This window comes from Solanum verrucosum, unplaced genomic scaffold (genome assembly GCF_900185275.1).
Source record: "Solanum verrucosum unplaced genomic scaffold, falcon-dt-bn FXZP01000156.1, whole genome shotgun sequence".
In the NCBI taxonomy this organism is placed as follows: Eukaryota; Viridiplantae; Streptophyta; class Magnoliopsida; order Solanales; family Solanaceae; genus Solanum; species Solanum verrucosum.
This window is the reverse complement of record NW_026020354.1, coordinates 1518284-1538727: the sequence shown is the minus strand read 5'-3', so window position 1 is coordinate 1538727 and position 20444 is coordinate 1518284. Positions and strand designations below refer to the sequence as shown.

Sequence of the window (20444 nt, the reverse complement as noted above, 5' to 3'; positions counted from 1 at the left end):
TTGGGTTCATAGGTTCTATGTTGGGTCGGTGGTGCTAAAAGAATTGGTTTTGGCGATTAAGGTCTTAACATGAGTTCCATTGATAGTGTACAACTGTACATTCCTCACATATATCGTGCTATACGTGTCTTAACTTCTCATTCGAGGACAAATGATTCCAAGGGAGGATATTGTAACACCCCAAATTTCCAAACTATGATCCGAGTCGTTCTTTAAATGTGTATAGACTCCAAACTCGATGATTTCTAATATTTGATAGATACTGAAAATAATTTCTTACTATGGGAAGATCTTTGGATGTGAATTAAGGTTATAAGGAACTCCTGGAGTATTAAGATTTTGTATGGTCTTATACCAAGAAAATTAAAAGTCTTGAAGCCTTTGTTCCAACTCTTCGACCGTTCGTTAATTCAAGTTATGCCCATTTTACTAGGCACTATGAGTCCTGTGCTATCTGGCGCATGAAGTGGACATCAACACTTCAAGAAGCAAGATCTAAGGTTAATTCTCAAGGTCCCTTTCTTAAGTTCTTCATCAAAAGGTATGTTTATACACTTCCTACTTCAAAATATTCATACAAGATTCATATTATATGTTATTATTCGTATTTTCTAAATTATGAATTGTGGTAAGGGTTGAGAGATGATTTCCTGAAAATTGATTACAAATGTTCCTCTCTTGTTAATTGTTTTCAAATTATTTTATTATGATTTCAGAATTTGGATTGTTGGTTTTGAATAGGTGAATTTCCTCATATGATTTTGAAAAGGGTTTTTCCTAAAAATAATGGATTCGAAAATCTATGAGTCTTTCAAAAACATTGATTTCAATGATGAACAAAGGGTAACTTTTCATCCCGGTTAAATGCTAATGATTTTGCATTTTATATGCTTATAACTTGGAAAGACTTGGATGTTGGCATTGAACGAAATGTTTTTAACATAAATGAGTCTTTGGTTTTCAAAGGAGGGTTAAGAGTTTAATGCTAACTATGAAATTGGCATGGTTACAATTTGCAAGTCTTCGTATGACGATACCAATGGGAATATGTCTTATTTGGATAACTCTTAATAAATAAAAACTTGAAAATGATTTAACTGGGGGCTTAAAGAGAGTTTGCCAGTATCATTGGGAAGGTGTAAAGTCGTTGTGACTCATCACTCGAAACCGCGTTTACCGACATAAGAGGTCCCTGTCCTGAAATATGGATGACCACTGTAGGTTGTTAATCAGAGCAACCTCTACAGTCTTTTATTTGGGAGACTTTGGTTCGCCAAATTCTTATATTTCTCAAGTCCATGCGGCGTACATGGATTGGGGCCCTCGGTCGGGCAGAGGCTGGACCCATATAGCCCGTTGCATGCATTATGTCAGTGAACACTACCTTACTCATGATTAATGATTTTTGAAAGGTCTATGTCCAAATGTTTTGGGTTTACACTTATGATTTTGCCTTTTTGTTATGGTTATGTTTTATATATGTCTACTGCTTATGTTTTTCCCTGGGTTACATACGAGTAATCGTCATACTGACCATCCTCGGACGCTACATCGTTTTATGATGTAGGATCAGAGACCGAAATTCGTGGTTCCGGGCAGCAATAGATCATTGAGGAATAACAATTAACATTGTAGTGAGCTTTCCATCTTCTGAAAAGTGGACTTTTCTTTACGTCTTTCTTTGGTTTTCATGGTATGTCGTGGGCCATGTCCCGAGATACACATTGTTATTCTATTAGTGGAGGTTTCGTAGACCTGGTTAGTTGGATTTGATTTTCTGATTAAGTGTTAATTAAGTGTCGATTGATTTTCCTCTTTTGAATTCTCTTGAAGGTTTAATTGAAATGGGTCTTACTTTTTGCATTAATATTTTTATTGAATTATTCAGGTTAAGCAAGTTGGTTAGTACTCTCGGACCTATGGGGTTCCGAGTTCCATGTTGTGTCTAGGGAGGGATCTTGGGGTGTGACATTTATAGGCAATAATAAATGGTCCATTATTTATGTGATGATAAATACTAATAATATCTTTTGCAGCCTCTTAAAATTTCTAAAAAGAAATCCACACGTTGTTGCCTTATTTATAACTAGTAAAATTATCCGCGCTTCGCGTGGAAATTTAATTTCACATAATTTATAAAATAATACTTACAATCTATCAGTCATTAAAACTAAAACACTATATTATCTTACAATAAAAGATTACGTAGTAACGAACATTAATAATGTAAAGGAAAATGATAATTATAACATCTTATCATTTATCCTTCAATCAATCATCTGTAATTTGATTTTATAATTTATCCTTTTGCCTCCGAGAAGTATTACTATTTGATATTTTTGGGAAATTAAATGAACATCAACATGAGATATTAAATTTTCTAATAAATAAATAATATTTATATGTACTAACAAATACTTATAACAATAATTTTGCAGAAACATAAACAACAAAGTTTAAAACATGTACTAAAAAACAACAATTAAAATCATAAGCATAAATTAATGACTGTAAAAAAAAAAACCAGAATCTATAACAATAGAATGAAACAGAAAGGAAAAAATTGAGTCCACTGAATGCACAGTGTCCCCTTAAGAAAATTATTCCCCTCTAGTACCTGAGGTTTAATGAAATAGATCCTCTCAGAATGAAACGATTTTATTCACAAGTATATTGATACAAAAACAATGGTGTCAGTGAGCCATACAAGAGCAAAGTACTTGAATATTTGTTGAATATTTAATTGTGTAGAAGAAAAAGGAGAAGAAGAAATTCATAATTTTTGTTGTTTTAAATTGAGAGGAAATCCCTCTATTTATAGACAACACATGATAGTGTGAACAAATGCTTATTGTGCCTTATCGAAAATGCCACAACTCTTTGAAAAGTTACAACTCTTCAGAAAGGTCAGAACCTTTCATAAAAGTCACAATTTTTCATAAAAGTCATAACTCGTCATAAACGTCGCAACTCTTCATAAAAGTCACAACTTTTCATAAAAGTCAAATCTTTTCATGAAAAGGGATGATTATTTTTGGGTAACTCTTCGTAAAAGTCGCAATTCTTCATAAAAGTCACATCTTTTTATGGAAGGGGAAGGCTATTTTTGAAAATAAGTAAATTTAAAAGGAAATTCTAGCTTGTGATGGTGCCACATAGGCGGGTCTAGAGTTCTCTTTTATATAAATATATGATATGATTAAGCTAAATGTTAATAAAATTTTTTACAGCCAATTCAGAATTTATAGATACACTCACAATGTTTTTGGTTGTCTTAATTAATGCTATATTAAATGTTAATAATATCATTCACAATCTTTTAAAATTTGTACACAGTCAGAACTTATGGCATTGTAGCTAATAAATAGATGGGTCATTGAACCACCCAAAAGTTATTGGCCTGAAACAGATTGAACTAAAACGAGCTTAAACCGAATCATCATCCAACCTGTGCCTGTGTTCTTATAATTTATTTGAGTACCTCATAGAACTTCTTCTTTTTATAACTACATGTAACGTATCAAATAAAAATCAATTTTAAAATGGACCGAATTTAAGGGGTCAAAATGGACTGAACTAATAAAATACGAGTCACTAACACACCCAAACCTAAACAAATTGAGCGGGTCAAGATTATGTGGGCTGATTTTGCCACCCTATAAGTAACTTTTAACAAACTCGAAAGCTAATTCATTATTGCAAGGGAAAAAGAAAACTTGGTCAGACCACTCCTCCAAGCTTCTTTCAGGACATCTCTGTTTTCTGTTCTACGTATAAGAACTAAATCAAAATCAACTAAATCCAAAATGAAAAAGAATGCTTCATCTCCTGGAAAATCAGCCAATACTGAACATTTCTGTATGATAATTGATAAAGTTGATTTTGTCAAACTACGTTCGTGTGTATCTTCTTTGTCGCTGTATTTCAGCTTCATTCATCCGTTCAGAAAGCCATTGTAGGCCTTTATAACCCAAATATACTGAAGCAATTAGAGCTATTATAGTGATAACAAATAGAAGAAATATCCTGATGCCAGCTACAATTCTCTGTCAAGTTAAAATAACTGCAATTATCATTTGAACTTGGAAAGGAGAACGGATGCATTATTAATTCTAAGACAAACCTGCAGTGTCGAAGTTTTCTCGTCTTCAAGTGCCCGTACTCGTCTCCGTCTTCGCTTCACATTATCTTTTGTTTCTGGTTCCTTTTCCTGTGCAAGGAAAATTTGAGTTAAATTTCAACTACTTATTGGGGATATTTTGGGACAATAAACTATTCAACGCAAAGACAAGAAAGTAACCCTCATGTTGTTGAACTCCAGAAAATAATGTACAGCAGATGCAACAAAGCATTTAAAAGAATTATAGAGGTTTACCTCGGGAGCTTTTGATTTACGATGTTGCAACTCTGCTTCAGAAGCTTTCACTTTGCTCCTGCAATCTGAATTGCAAGGGAGGATGCCAAGTCCATATTGGTTTCTTGATACATCTTTAGGATCAGTACCACTACTTCGATAGGCTGCTTGGACATCCTTACATAGCAACTCTTTTTTCAAACTTTGGCATCCACAACGAACATTAACCTACTAAAAGAATCATTAAAGATTAACAGTAGATAGGACATGCTCATCAGAAAATAGTGGATAGAACATGGAAAAAAGATTGAAAAAAGTACAAGGTAAACAAAATAACTGGAACTATTTCTGGGATATAGGGTCGGCTTTTTCTGGCTCATCAACTGAGAACTCATACTATATGCCATCAATCAAAAAAGAGAATCTGATTTAACATTTTGCACTAATTAGTTATATGGGTTAAGGGCGCTTATAGAAAGAGTTATCTTAGGAGAAAAATTCATGTTCGACTTTCTGGGATGGAGTTTAGTTGTATTCGGATGAGCTCACAGAAGTTAAAACTTTTTTTTTTCTGAAATATTAGTAACTATTTCTCACAGAAGTCAACTCTTTCTCTTTTCTTTTATCCCATTTTTTCCTTTCTCCTTGACAATCAAACTCGAACTTTCTTCCTTTTGTGGTATACTTAAATTTCAATAGATAACTGACACAAATAAGAAGTTGCTGATGGAAAGCAATGGCATATCAAGGCAACTTGCTTTCATAAAGATGACTTGTAAACACCAGTTAGTGGAATGTTTAATGGCATCAAGTGAATGAAGCCCATCAAATCCCAAATGTGTGATTCTTTGATAGGATAGCATGGCAAAGAAAGTGGTGGAGGGAAAAATGTTATGCACCGGCAATATTGAAGTTAAATCCTTCCTTTGGCTAGAAAAGCAAGTAAAAGAAAATGATAAGGCAAATGATGTTTCCTTGTTTGAAGGCATCATGGAAATTAAACCCTTTACGTACCAAACACGAAAAGACATTTCTTGATTTCATTTTCTATTTCCTTGCTCTATTTGTATAGATACACACACACACGTCTCTCTCTCTCTCTCTCTCGGAAAGGAGATTTCCTCTCCCTTTTTTTTCTTAGAGGTCTGGAAGAGAATGGATATAAGACCGGGTATTGTACGTCCCAGAACCAGTAAAATACCCTCCCCGGCTCCTTGGCAACTAAAAGTAAAAAAGGTTGAAAGGATATTCACTTTGGTGAAAAAGGTGTGATTTCCTCCTTCAATAATAAATATGGTTTTAGGAATTATTATATCTGATTTAAAACAAGATGCAAAGAACATAAACTCTTTGTAATTAGGATTAAGAAGTATAACTAAGATAGTACATCAATCAATTACCTTCTTGGAGCATTGATCAGGAGATGGACATTCACCAGGATGACATGTTTCAGGGCAGAGGTGCGTACAATTAGGTAATTTTCTGCACATTTGGCATCCAAACAAAGAAGGGCTCATCGAGATCAGTTAGGGAGTTTCAGATGCATTGCAAATGCACATAATTCAGCATTTTATTAATCTAAAGGGGAAAGGGGTTGCGCAAAGAAGTTGATAAGCCTAATAGCCTCTGTAGCTATCAAGGTGCATACCTCTTGCTTTTTGGTGATATAAGAAATATAGTCTATCTATAAAACATTGAAATTATAGCTTTTGGTGATGCTAGATTTGAAGGAAAAGAGAGCAAAGTATATGAACTACCTATGGCATGGTCCACCACATGACCGAACAGTTAGCTGCTCTTTTGCTGACAAGCTGTTGTAGTATATGCACTCAAATACATGAACCATGGAACCGCAGTGACATGAACGTTTTATCAGTGCTTTGCAAGGGGGACATTCTCCAGGATGACAAGGCAAGGGACAAGGATGAGGACAAGTAGCTCTCCGCTCCTAAATAAGGATCAACAAAAGTATACAGTTAATACCCGAATTACTAACTATAAAGTGCAAACTTATAAAGAATGCAACATCAAACTGATAGAGCAAGCATATATGTCATGGGAAGTATTGATTGCTGAATTAGGCCCCAAAGAAAAACCTAGTAAAACCAACAGATGAGATTGATAGAAAATTTATTCATACCTGTTGGCAAGGAAGAGTACACATTTCACAAGTCTCGGCTCTTCTACTACTATCTAATTTTGAAGTACTAGTAACCAAGGTATGGCAAACATTAGTGCAGTAGTGATTTCCACAAGTAAGAGGATTTCCACACAGATTGTCACATGAAAATATTGCCCTGTCTGAGCAGACCATCTGAAACGAGAAAGAGCTCACATGAATTCTTGTTGGCAAGTAAATATGAAGCTTCTGACAGAAACTAAAGAATAAATAGCTCCTGAAGAGAATGAACAAAAGGTAAATGGAAGTATTGTCCATGATTTAAGGATAATATGATCCCCACCATTCTTTCTGCTCCTACATGATTACCCAAACAAGACCTCCAAACAAGTTGTGGGCATGGGGGGCATGGTGAACCAGGCGTAGGTTCAATTTGATTGTTCGGTCTCTTTTTCTTTGGTTTCAAAGTGAATTCTGGAAGAGGAGGAGGCGTAGGGCCATGGCACCTGCTTACAATCAACGAACAACAAAGATTCAATGAATGAAGTATACATTAGATATCCAGAATGTAATGAAGGCAAACCTCAATTCACACTTGTGCCCACAAGGATATTCTTCATCACAAAGCAAACGACATGGTGGGCAAGCTCCATAGTGACACCTATGTGGCTAGAGAAATTAGCGCACATGTTAGGCTCCACATTAAACAGTATTTTGTTTCACTCTAGAAGTTGGATTAAGATTGAGGCATCAAGTGATGTCCCTGCTAACAATATTCATAAAAAGGACAATCTAAAGATGCTCATATGATCACCAAGTACATGGTAAGTAGTACATGCAATAAATACAACCTTGCAATTAGAAGCGTGCCTGCATAAGCGACCTACAGAACATGATTTACGACATTTTGGAGGTTTTTGTTCAGCTTCTGCACCACAAGGAACCTGACAAAAGCAACCAATATTAACAGAAACAATTTAGCAAGAATCTTCACAAAAGGATTCATGATATTAGCACCATATTTGTAAGTACTGAACCAACATTTTCTAGTTGGTACTCTAAGGCCTTCTTTGCTTTGGTTTTTTTGTGTGATGAGTAGATACAGTCATCACCTTTAAAAAGAAACATCTTAAAATATACACTGTAAAAAGTTTATACTTTTTTTTTTCCTAACATCTTTAAATATAGTTAAGACCATGTCAGATATCACCTAAGTTTTCTATTCTTTTTGATTGGTAACTTAAAATTTTTATTGATGACAATGACATTCAGCCATCCTAATTCAGAGTAGCAACATCACAGAGAAAGAGAGAGATACTCAAAAAGTAAACTTAAATAAACCAAAAGAAAATTAAAGAGAACAACTAAATTACAAGTGTACTATTTTATTGGACTACCAGATTGGTTGTAATGTAAATGAAATCTATTCCAGAGTTTAGCAAGTACGATCAACAAGAACCTAACAAACTCGGTCATTAAATTTTTTCACTTTTAGTGAACAGCCAACTGGATGGAAGAGAACAAAGAGAGCATACAACAGACCCAGATTCTGGCATTTTGCCACCTTACAGGCAGCAATCTTAGGGCCACTTCTGTAGATCAAAATGAATCTCAGCAGCGCATACAACAACAGATAAAGTGAGATAAACTTGGGAACCCAATTAGATTTCTTTATATTATTTTACTATATTCCTTTGGGATAAGTTCCAGTAAAGAAAATAATTTTTACTCTTTCACATAATAGGGTATGTCACTTTTTATTCTTTTGATACAGTAATAAATTTTATTAAATGTTTGGGGAAAAAAACATGCACATATACAAGAAGTACACCAAAAATAGAAATCCTACAAAAAGAGATGGTCCTCTGCAAACCATACTCAATCTACTAAACATAGAGGAATCTTACGGTGCACCAAAAAGATAAGGAACAAGATACTACCCTGAGCTGAACAAAATTCATCTGTAGGGTATTTTTTACTTTTTTTTCCTAATGAAGAGAAATTTCATCAAAAAGGCATCAAGAAAATGCAGGCAAAAATTACATCAAAGAGAGAGAGTGTCTACTATGATACAAAAACTAGTCTACCACATAAGGCAAACACAGTCCAAAAAGTGATCACAGCTAGATACAGTGCCTGATTGAAAGAACTAAATAAATTAAGCTCGAGCGCATAATTTGGAGTTGAGACACTATCAGAACATTTCCAATTTCTTTCATTCTAAATGCACCAAAAATTGTAGCATGCACCATCAACCAAGTTTTTTGAAGGAATACCAACTTTCCATGAAGTATGAACACCAGTTTTCATATGCTTCCTTAATATTGTTAGGCATGACCTGAGGTAGTAAAAAATTAGAAAAGAACACACTTCACATATCTCTTGCTGCTGTAAAATGTAGGAAATGGTGTCTCACACTTTCAGACTCTAGTTGACACATGTAACACCTGCTCACTATCTGAATGCTTCTCCTACTAAGGTTGTCTTGAGTTAAGCAAGCTTCATATATAAGGCCATCCACCAGATACAAGCCACTTTAGTGAATGTCCATGGCCAGTTGTCTATCAACTGCTTGTTGGATCAGAGTTGTGAGTATCCCTTCTTCACTGTGAATGTCCCACCTTTTGAGTCCTCCCATAGCAACTTATCTCTCATTTGAGGATTAATTTCACTAGTTTCTAGTTTGCCAAGTAGTTCCTTTAGCTCATTCAACGCTCAGCACTGTTCAATATTGGAGTATTGATTAGTTGACAGAGAGTATATGCTTGGAAATTTATCTTTCGAGTAGTCTGGCCTTCCAAAATAATATGTATGCTGTACTTCCTAACTTGAGAGTAGAATTGAGCAGGAATTCCAACCAAAGTTTAGAGATGTGCTTCCATGGCCTCGTGCCATGAGATGAACAGACCTGCCTGGTGCACCAGTTGCTCAATTCACCATTAATTTTCTTCAATTACGGCTTTCCACAGCCGAGGATTATCCAGGTTATACCTCCAGTGCCATTCCAGTAGCATACTCTTGTTATGTAGTGACAAGTCTTTTATGCCCAATCCCCCATATTCCTTTGGAAGTATTACTCTTGGCCATTTAACTGGGTAGGATTATGACTTTGATTGTTATCTTTCCATACTAATGCTCTCCTGATTTGGTCCTGCCCCTTTTGTGCGCAATAACTGGATTGAACATATGGACATGAAGTGTGTTGCAAAGCTATCAAACACACTATTTATGGGTGTTAGCCTGCCTCAAAAGAAAGACACTGCATCTGCGAAAAATGACCCCATATTGCAACTCATTTCTCAGCCAAATCTTCTATTTTCTTGCTTTCAATCATTTCATAAGATGGTTTGCACGCAGCTTGATACAAAGATTAAAAAAATTGGGGAATGATAATGGCACGGAATACATGGATAGCTGACTTGATACTTACTTGGAGTCTAATGGGATGATCCACCAAATCAGTTGCCCTTAGCCTCTTACACTAGTGCACAAAATGGAGTGGTTGAACGAAAAAATAGACATTTGTTAGAAGTTCCTAGATCTCTTATGTTCACTATGAATCACCTAAAACCTTACTGGGGAGACATAATTCTAGCAGCTGCTTATCTTATCAATAGAATGTCTGTCAAAGCACTCAACTTTAAGAGTCCTTAGAGATTTTACGAGGGAATATTGTTTACACTGTTCCTCCAAAGATGTTTGAACATGTGTGTTTCATTCATTAAATGTGTGTTTGTTGGCTATTCTCCAACACAGAAAGGTTATCGGTGTTACTATCCTCCATCAAGGAAGTATTTTGACAGTATGGGTACTACTTTTAGAGAACCTGAACCTTACTCCGATGGAACCAAATCACCTCTTTAGGGGGAGCGTAATGAAATAGAAGAGGTGATAGCTAGTTCTAGATTTATCAGTCACTGCTTTTATACACTAGACGTGACATAGCATATGCAGTTAGCATGGTGAGCCATGCATGATCCTCGTGAGTCTCACATGCAGATCCTTAAATAAGAATGCAAATAAATTTGAATGTGACTGTATGAAGATGTATATTTTTCCTGCTCCCAAGGCCTAGCTCGAGTGGCAAAAGGTGGAGGATTTGTGGCTTAGGTCGTAGGTTCAAGCCCCATACCATGCAAAGCGATGCCCGATATTTAAGTGGAGAAGGGTAGAGGGACGGGCCCATTATCCACCGAGTTTAGAAGGCTGTGATTGGTCCAAAGGGTGGGTCACAGACGGATTTCTCGGTTATCAAAAAAAAAAAAGATGTATATTTTTCCTAATAAGTTCTATGTGATAAATCTCTATCTGTACTATTATGAAGGTATAAAGCTCCAACACGAAATGTTTTTATCGACCTTTTTACCATTCAAATATATATTTCAGATTGGACAAATTGTTGTTTATTTGTATTTCCTATTATTTGGGACTTTGGTATTAACTAAATTTTAGCTATTATATCTTTCTTTATTTGACCTAGACAGGAACTCCTAACATTTAGGAATTCAAGATTGAACTTTTTCTCAAAAGAACCTTAATGATAGAAGTGACAAGTGTCTTCAGTAAATCATTTCTGACTGTGGACCAACACTTATGAAAGAACAGCATGTTTGAGTCATCTCGGTCAGGGGCTTTGTTACAAAGGAGTTGCTTTAAAGCAAATAAAACATCATTCTTAGGAAGGCGTTTGCATTCAGTTTCTTTCACCTTCTGTTAGCACCACCAACTTGTATCCTTTCCATTTTGGTCCCCATTCTTCATCTTCCGTGAAATAATTTTTCATAGAAGCTCAATAAATGTTCCTAATCAGCTTTGCATCTTCTATTGACTTTCCATACACTTCAAATTTGTCAACGTTATTATATCTTTTGTGAGCATTGGCCATCTTGTGAAAGAACTTAGTATTCTTATCACCATCTTTTATCCAAACACATTTAGACTTTTGTCTCCATGATATCTCCTCCGTTCAAGCAACTAACTCCAGTTCCTTGAAAGGGGGTTCTTTCCCAGATCTATTACCAGATTGCACTTCATCTACTGAAGAATGATCCAGTTCCTCAAGTTTAAGCACGATACTCATCTTATTTTTCATCCAGCTTAGCATAGACCTCTCTGTTCCAATTTTAACGTCGCTCTTGAGGAATTCAGCTTCTTGGCAAGTATTGAGTCTCGCCTGCTCTGAATCTCATCAGAATTCCACCATTAGTCTACCATTTTCAGAGAAATCTATCCAGATGATCAAGACCAGTTGCTCAAGGAAAACATGAAAATATCTGACATGTAATGACCCGTAAAATTCAAAGTACCCTTATCCAGAATTACAAAAATATGTGGACGTAGTAATCAGCCATCAGCCAATATGAATAGACAAATTCAGAATCACTAGGTACAAAAAAGAAGTCAAAGAGAATACAAAACTATACAATACTCAGTAGATTGTGCTTGTTAAAACTTTGAAGGATGGTAAAGAAGAGTGTGGATGCTCAACAGCAACAACAAACCCAGTCTGGGGAGGGTAGTGTGTACTTTGACCTTACCCCTACCTTGAGAAGGTAGAGAGGCTGTTTCGGATAGACCCTCGTCTCAAAACAGATGAAAAGGACAACAGTAGCAACAGTTTGGGTGATCAACTACTGTAAAAGAAATCCAGTAGAGTTCAGAAAACAGAAATCTGACAGTGGTGAGAAACTGAATGAGGAGAGTGGCAGTGCCATCAGATAGAGAATTTGCAAGTTGACGTGTTTTAATGGAGTCAAGTATGGAATGAAGAAACTTCCTTGCGATGTCAAATCATCTGACAAGATGAAAGAGGATAGACTGGGGAGGATGATGGAGGCCTCATTTCTACAGAGGTAAATTGTCATGCTAGTACTGGTGATCTGTTAGTAGATCTGACAATTTACTTTCTACAGTTCATTGTCATACTTTTAGTATTGGAAAGAGAGAAATTAGAGGTGTTCTGAAGACCAGCAGAATGAACTTCAGAGTTTCAAGATGAATTGTCTAGCTTTGTTTTATTTTTGGTGTAAACAGAATTTTAGTTCAAGCAGAAGATAATCTTGGATGTTTTAGATTACTTGTAAGAAATAGAGGTGATAGGGGGCAATATGATTACTATGCAATACCTTTTGAAGGGGAACTACATATTTTGGATGTAGTATACCAGTGAATATAGCTTACTGTTACTATCCTAAAAAAAGTATTGATGATTGTTTTTGGTGCATACCATAGAACATCCGATGATGAGCACCTGTCACCATCAGTCACTAGGTGCTTCATGCTATATCATGTGGTTGAGACCACAACTTGTCCAATTAGTGAGGGAAATATAAACAAGTGTAAGTGAAGAGGAATATAAGTAAGCACCATAAGTTACAACCTATTAATAGATAAATGTTCATTCCTAGGCTCTTTCATCATCACCCAAGCAAAATGATTTAGATGTTCCAAACATAAAAATTTCTAAGTGAAAAGCCTAATGATGTCGTTGACTCATCATAAAATACTGTTGAGGACTTCTAGTAAAAAACTATGTTCACCTGACAGTGAAAAGTCATAACGAATGGAAAAAACACTCTCACTTCTATTTGGTTAATCGATAGAACAGGAAAGAGATATAGAGTAAACACAACCATCTGTTCCACTGTAGGAAATATAAATATTTAACAAGGTTATTAATGTACATATAGTAGCTGAAGTCCTACCTCAAAATGTGTCTCTCCGCACAAACATGAAATTGTGACCATTACCGGGCAGGGTGCACAAGATCCTCTGCAGTAACCACAGGAAATTGGTCATATTTTGTTCAAATACGGATGCAGGCATACAAGATCAGCGACTGTCACAGTCATCCAAATATCCAATATAAAACAACTAGAGTACTAAGCTCATAGGACTTTTTTTTTCTTAGCAAATCAATGCTAAAGTAACACAACTTTAAATTACAAGCGACCAACATGTATAAATTGTTACTTTTCCTATATATCATCAAGTGTTTTGTTATTGATGCATTTGTCGGGAACAAATTACAGGCGCGAGAATTAATATGACAGATAATGATTAATCATTTTCTGAATTAATTTGTTAGTCGAATAGAACTTCCCTGAGTGGATTAGGATTCTTATTATTTCAGTTTTATCGGACTTCTTTTATTTCTAATTTATAAGGAGATCTTGCTACTGACCTCTATTTAAGAGAGTTGACATTATTAAAAAAACAAGTTGATCTTATCAAGTTACAGAGATTCAAAATTCCCAAGTCTACAATTCCCTGAATGAATTGCAAAATTCAGCAATCATAGGCAGGTCAAGGAACAAAAACAAGGGCTTAATCCTCAGTGTTGGGCCTCACTTTCTCGTTAATCGTCCAGCGATTCGATCCAAAACTAGGGACCTTGAAAAATTGGTGCCAGAGCTTGTCACCATGGATGAAAATACTATACATGCAACGTCGCGAAGTCTGTTACAGGAAGCCCAAACTCAAACCAAAGCAAAAGTAGAAGCTTCAGAAGCAAGGATGGACGCCAAATTCCAGTAACTATCGCAACAAATTGAAAACTTTATCCGCACCACGGCATGTGCGAAGGGACTTGAAGTTGGAGACAATAGTGTTGTTTCTGTCCAACGAACCAGCAAGGCAGGAAGAAACAACAGTAATAACTTTGGTAGCAATGACAAATATGGAGGAAGAGGTATCGTTCCCAGATAACACACAATTAGACTTTCCTACTTATGATGGAAGTGAAGATCCTCTTATTTGGCTTCACCATTGTGAGAAATTCTTCACTAACCAGCAAATAACCAACCAAGAAAAATAGATTTAGCTGCTTTTCACATGGTAGGGGAGGCACAATTGTGGGTTTATCAACTGGAACAGGAGGAACCCAATTTAACATGGGATGCCTTCAAAGAATTTTGTACCCTTCGTTTTGATCTACCAATGAAAAGCAATCTATTAGGAGAATTGATCAACTTGAAACAAACTAGTGCTGTTGAAGATTACCAAGATTACCAGAGGAACTTCCAAAAACTGTAGGCTCGTGCATCATTTGTATATTTAGACCAACAAGTAGATATGTTTACAGCAAGGTTAGTTGATTTGATTTGTCTCGATGTTGTATTGCGCAACCCATCTAACCTAGTACAAGCAATGAGTTTGGCGAGAGCATTTGACAAGAAGATACATATTTCTACTAGCACACGAAGGGTCTATAGTTCAACCTCAAACATTAGTGCAAGGGTTGTCGCTACAGCAGTAACTCTGAGTGCTAAGGTAACTGCTTCTAATCATTTTGTGAAAAAGCTGACTCGCGCTGAGATGGCTGCCCGACGTGCAAAGGAGTTGTGCTACAATTGTGATGATCCCTATGTTTAAGGTCATCGGTGCAAAAAGTTATTTTGGCTGGAAATAGAGGGTGGGGAATCTGAAGAGTACCAACGGATAGTGGAGAGCCTGCCATCTCAGTCCATGCTATCACAGGCAAACAACATGCAAATATTATGCAATAGCAAGTTGTACTTGATAAGAAGTTGTTAGTTAGCTTAGTGGATTCGGGCATTACACACAATCTTATTAGCTCAACGGCCGCTCGACTTTAGACTTGCCTATCCAACATCAAAGAATATCTATGCATCAGTGGCAAATTGTGAGAAGATTTCCAGTTTGGGCATTTGCACAACAATGCAATTTTGTGTAGTCTATGTTGATTTATATGTGATTACTTTGGACGGTTTTGATATAGTCATAAGTAGTGGTTGAAAACACTAGGGCTTATTATGTGGGATTTCGCATTATTGACCATGAGCTTTCAAGTAAAAGGGAAGCAGATCATTTTACATGGACAACAACAACTATATCAGTCGCACAACATCTTTTGCGGGATTCTAAGCAAGGTGAGCTCGAGAAGGTATTAGCCGAATTCAATAACCTATTCCAAGAACTTGTAGGTCTGCCTCCTCCATTGCATTCCTGCGGCCATCGCACTACCAGGAACTGGTTCGGTGGAAGTTCAGCCCTATAGATACCCCCTCAGTATCAAATAAATGAGATTGAGAAACAATGTGATCAAATGCTTCAGGCTTCAGCAAGGCATTATTCGACCCAGTCATTCTCCATTCTCATCACTTGTACTACTAGTTCGGAAGCATGATGAAACATTGTGCTTTAGTGGGGATTATAGGGAGCTAAATGCCAATATAATAAAAGACAAATTCCCTATTCCACTAGTGGAGGAATTAATTGAGAATTGTATGGAACACAATTTTTCACCAAGCTTGATCTCCGCTCTGGTTATCATTAAGTCAGCATGGAATCTACGGATGTTGAGAAGACAGCTTTCAGAACACATCATGGACATTAAGGTTCCTTGTCATGCCATTCAAATTGACTAATGCTCCTTTTACCTTTCAAGCATTGATGAATGAGGTATTCCAAAAGTACCTACATCAATTTGTACTAGTATTTTTTATGACATCCTTGTATAGCAAGACTTGGAAGGATCATTTGTCACACATGTCAATCATCTTTGAGTTGATGCAAGCTTATTGCCTTTATTTAAAAAAATCCAAAATGTTCCTTTGACAAAAACCAAGTAGCTTAGCCACATAGTCTCAAACATACGTGTGTCCGCTGATGTTAGCAAAATTGACGCCGTGGTAGATTGGTCTCAACCGCAATCAACAACAACGTCATGTGGATTCTTAGGATTGACAGGATATAACCGTACATTATCCAGGATTACGATATGATTGTTGCTCTTAACAAGTATGCTTAAGCCAAGTTCTTTTAAGTGGAATGATGATGCACTTGCTTCTTTTGAAGCTCTTAAAAAGGCATTAGTTGTTGCTCTGTGTTACAGTTACCAAACTTTGAAGAAGAATTTATTTTTGAGTGTGATGTTTCAGGTGTTGGAATAGGAGCAATCCTTCAACAACAAGGACATCCAATTGCTTTTTTACTCGTAAGCTAGCTGACCGTCACTTGAAACTTCCAACAAAGGTATTTCAACATTGGAAGCCTTATCTCTTCTTTTTTTGATGAAGTGAGATTTCATTAAGGCATCCAGAAGAGATGCCAAGTGCAATAGTGCCAGTGAGGCAGTGACCCCAAAAGAGAAGATTCCAAAGGACCTTAAAAATCTGGAACCAAGCAGCAATTTCATCAGTTTTGGAACAAGAAGTAGAGGGGGATGTTTCGTGAATATTTCCAATGAAGGTTAACATAGTGTCATGGAATGTAAGAGGCCTCAATGATCCTGGGAAGAGGTTGTTGATCAAGAACATGTTACATAAATGGAGAGCAGATGTATACTGTTTTCAGGAATAAAAAATAAGAGGTGACATAAGGGAGACAATCAAAGAGCTATGGGCCAACAAGAGGTTGAAATAGCACAATTGGAAGCCAGAGGCACTAAAGGAGGCATTATCATTCTATGGGACAGCAGTATATGGGAGGGAGAAGTCTGTGAGGTAGGGGCTTATTGCATTACTGTTAGATTCCTAGGCAAAACTCAGGATTTTAGCTGGCACCTATCAGGTGTTTATGCCCCAAACAACAGAGAGGAAAGGGAAGAGGTATGGTGGTAGTTGGGAGCAATACGGAGCCTATTTAATGGTCCTTGGGTGATTGCTGGAGACTTTAATGTCATAAGGTTCCCTTCTAAGAAAAAGAACTGCACCACAACGACTAAAGCCATGGAAGATTTCTCAGACTTCATTGAAGATATGGAACTAGAAGATCCACCACTTACAGGGGGTACCTTTACATGGAGAAAAGCAGACAGACATAGCAGCAAGACTGGATAGGTTCCTATTCTCAGAAAAATGGGAAGTATCCTCCAAGAAAATCAAGCAAACTATTATGCCTAGAATCACTTCTGATCATAATCCGTTGCTACTAGAATGTGGAAACTGGAGAGGTCACTATCCTATTTTGAATTCGAAAATTGGTGGTTGCAAACTGAGAAATTCAATGAAAGTTAAGGGGTGGTGGAATTCTGAATCTTATACTAGAAGACCAGATTACATTCTAGTTTTTAAGCTGAAAGCCCTCAAAGTGAAGTTGAAAGAATGGAGCATAACTGTTCAAGGCAACCTAGGTCTACAGAAACAAAGCATTTTAAATCAACTTTCTGATTTTGTTGTGACCCAGGATCAAAGATGCTTGTTTGATGATGAGTCTTTTCTGAGAGTTGTACTAACAGTAGAATTGGAGGAGGTGGAAAAAAGGGAGGAAGCGGCATGGAGGCAAAGGGAAAGGGATAAAAACGCAAAGTTTTTTTACAGAACAGCAAATTGTCACAAAAGATACAACAACATTGATAGCTGTTTGATCAACGGGGCAATTGTATCTGAGCCAGCAGTGATCACTGATCAAGGAGGAGATCATAGATTTCTTCCAAAACCTTTATAGAGAAAATGAACACTGGAGACCTCAGTTCAATCCCAGAGATCAAGCTATGTTGAATGAGGAAGATAACTTATTGTTGCAAAGTCAATTTGGAGAACAGGAGATCAAAGAATGTGTGTTTGCTTGTGCAGGAGATAAGGCCCCTGGCCCAGATGGTTTTACTATGGCACTTTCCATTTTTGGAATAGTTATGGAATCTCCATGAATAGGATAAAGGAACCAGAGATGTTTTGAAAACAAGAGGATCCCTTTCCAGAGCTTGAAACTGAATTGCTTTATAACCTTTTATTTTTCGTGTAATTATGTACTCCCCAGAAAGGTGGAGGATATTACTCACTTTTTACATAGTTTAGGAGGAGTATAGGTGATAGTTACATTTGGTTTTGCTAACTTTGAACTCTTGATGTAATTACTATTGAAATACACTATTGGTGTATTTTGTCTATAAAATGTTAACTTTCTCAAAAAAAAATAAAAAATGGTAAATAACTCTTTCATGTACGAAACCTACCAAATAAGTGAGTATATCAATAAGATAATAATTTTTTCCTTTAAGACGAATAGCATGGAAATTATCTTCCATTTAATGAAGGGGAATTGCTACTCAGAAAGACAGAAAGAACAATATCAGACCTGTGGCATGGAGCTGGACACTTGTGGTTCCTACAACGGAGCTTCCTGTCACACATCTGTCACTTGACAGATTCAGTACAAATTAGGAATAACAGTCATTAACAAAATTGTCAAATATGAACCGCCAAACACACCTCAGAACAAGGTGGGCAATCCCCGTCACAGCAGCGGCGTTTACAGGCATGTTTTCCACAGTCCCGCAATTTCTGACACTTCCTTTCACATGTCATGTCTTGATGGCAAGGAACCTATTGTAAGTTCAATTTAATGTTGACAAACTTTGAACCGAGAGATAATTATGAAAGTTAAGTCAATTATTCAAAATGAATATAATTAAATCTTACCTGTTTCTTATAACTCCCGCACCTACATGATTTGGTAATAACCACCCTACAAGTTTCAATGCAGGGGCCTCTGTGGCACCTTTCAGGGCACCTATGAAATCCACAGCTCAGCATTTTACCACATGTTGCTCCACATACTGAAACCACAACATCACAGGCAATCCCTTCATAAACTTTTTTCCCACAAGGGCAAGTCCTCTTCCCTTGAAGTGGACAATCTCCACAGTCACCTTCATGACAACCTTTCTCACACTTATGCCTCCCACACCCAAGTAACTTCTCACATGGATTTTCACATCTAAAGACCCTATCAAAACACTCTCTTTTCATCTCAACCTTCCCACACTGACACTTAAACATGCCTTTAGCTTTACAAGGAGGGCAATCATCCTCATGGCAAATTTCATTGCACCTATGAGTGTTGCAATCCAACATTTTTTTACAAACACCATTACACGAGAAATTCTTAAACCCACATCGTTTGACATCTTCCACAGCCCCACAAAAGCACTTGGATTTCACCAATTTAGGACAAGACGGACAAGGTCCAGGGTGACACAACAATAAGCAATTGTGTCCACAATTGTACATCAATGGCCTCCCACAAATTTCACCGCAAGAATGAGGTAAAACCCAAGGATCATGAGGTGGGTCTGGAAGTTTTCCACAAAAACAATAGTATGTTTTAGGGATCTGCGATTTAGAATACTCAATGCGGCATTTAGGGCAGTGCCATAGAAGAGAGCTGTCATTTGGAGTGGCAGCGCGCGTGATGGCACGGACTGCAGCCAAATTGGAGGACTGAACACCCCACGATTGAATGCAGTGGAGATGAAAGACGGCGAAACAGCGAGAGGAACAGGACCATGTGGGATCAGAGGGACGGATTCTTTCAAGGCAAATGAGGCATGAGAGAGCACCGGAACGAGAAGAAGTGAGAAAAGCTTGGATTTTGATGAGGTCATGTTTTTGGTTGTGGTGGTCACCGGAAAGTTCAAGGTAAGACTTGAAGATGGTGGAAGAGAGGTCGGAATGATGGTGGCGATGGGAGGAGGAATCGGAATCGGAGTCGGAAGATGGCGGTGAGAGAGGTGGTGCAAGGGTGGTAGAAGTGGAGATCATTTCGTCAATTTACTGATAGCTGAATTCTGCTAACATTTACAAGTGAGAGATCGGATCTTCCTTGGGTTGGTTTTGAGATGGACGTATAAGCAGAGAAAAATGATTGAAAGCTACATGTTGAATTTTTTATTAAGTATTATTTTAATTAGCGTATAAGCTAAATATTATAAATCCAAATCTAATTTTTAGCAACTTTTTGTCTTTTCTCAAATACCTCCGAAAATAAAAAAGAATTTAGAATAAGTTATACAAACAGCACTTATTCATCCCTTTGACAAATAATAATTAATATAAATATTTTATTATAATATTTATATTTATTGATATATAATCTTACTTATTATTTGAGAGATGAAGACTTGAAACTTGTACTTATTTTTCATATCCGTACTTTATGTATTAGTGGCTTGTATAGGTGACAATCAAGTTTTGGGTGTTAATAGAATGAATAAGTTTTTCGCTTTTA

The 20444-nt window shown here is 36.8% G+C and overlaps 1 protein-coding gene across 2 annotated transcripts; it reads right to left on the bottom strand.

Annotated features, from left to right (window-relative positions):
- Positions 1-3552: 3552 nt before the first annotated feature.
- On the bottom strand, positions 3553-20046 carry LOC125837609 (NF-X1-type zinc finger protein NFXL2). Of its 2 annotated transcripts, XM_049516696.1 has the most exons (13): positions 18857-20046; positions 18647-18760; positions 18513-18568; positions 13178-13244; positions 7325-7417; positions 7057-7142; positions 6817-6979; positions 6495-6668; positions 6112-6302; positions 5755-5836; positions 4376-4582; positions 4124-4210; positions 3553-4046 (listed from the first exon to the last, which is right to left on the bottom strand). In XM_049516696.1, the coding sequence occupies exons 1-13, from the start codon at positions 19976-19978 to the stop codon at positions 3891-3893; spliced, it is 2598 nt and encodes an 865-aa protein (XP_049372653.1). In that variant the 5' UTR covers positions 19979-20046; the 3' UTR covers positions 3553-3890. The 2 variants fall into 2 exon arrangements, with proteins under 2 accessions (XP_049372653.1, XP_049372654.1); XM_049516697.1 differs by lacking the exon at positions 7325-7417.
- Positions 20047-20444: the final 398 nt, after the last annotated feature.

Excerpts from the sequence above, each read along its gene's own strand:
- LOC125837609 (XM_049516696.1), bottom strand. The coding sequence starts at position 19,978 with ATGATCTCCACTTCTACCACCCTTGCACCACCTCTCTCACCGCCATCT. Across the intron at positions 6,980-7,056 it reads GGGCACAAGTGTGAATTGAG|GTGCCATGGCCCTACGCCTC; the intron begins GTTTGCCTTCAT and ends GATTGTAAGCAG. Across the intron at positions 6,303-6,494 it reads GTACTCTTCCTTGCCAACAG|GAGCGGAGAGCTACTTGTCC; the intron begins GTATGAATAAAT and ends ATCCTTATTTAG.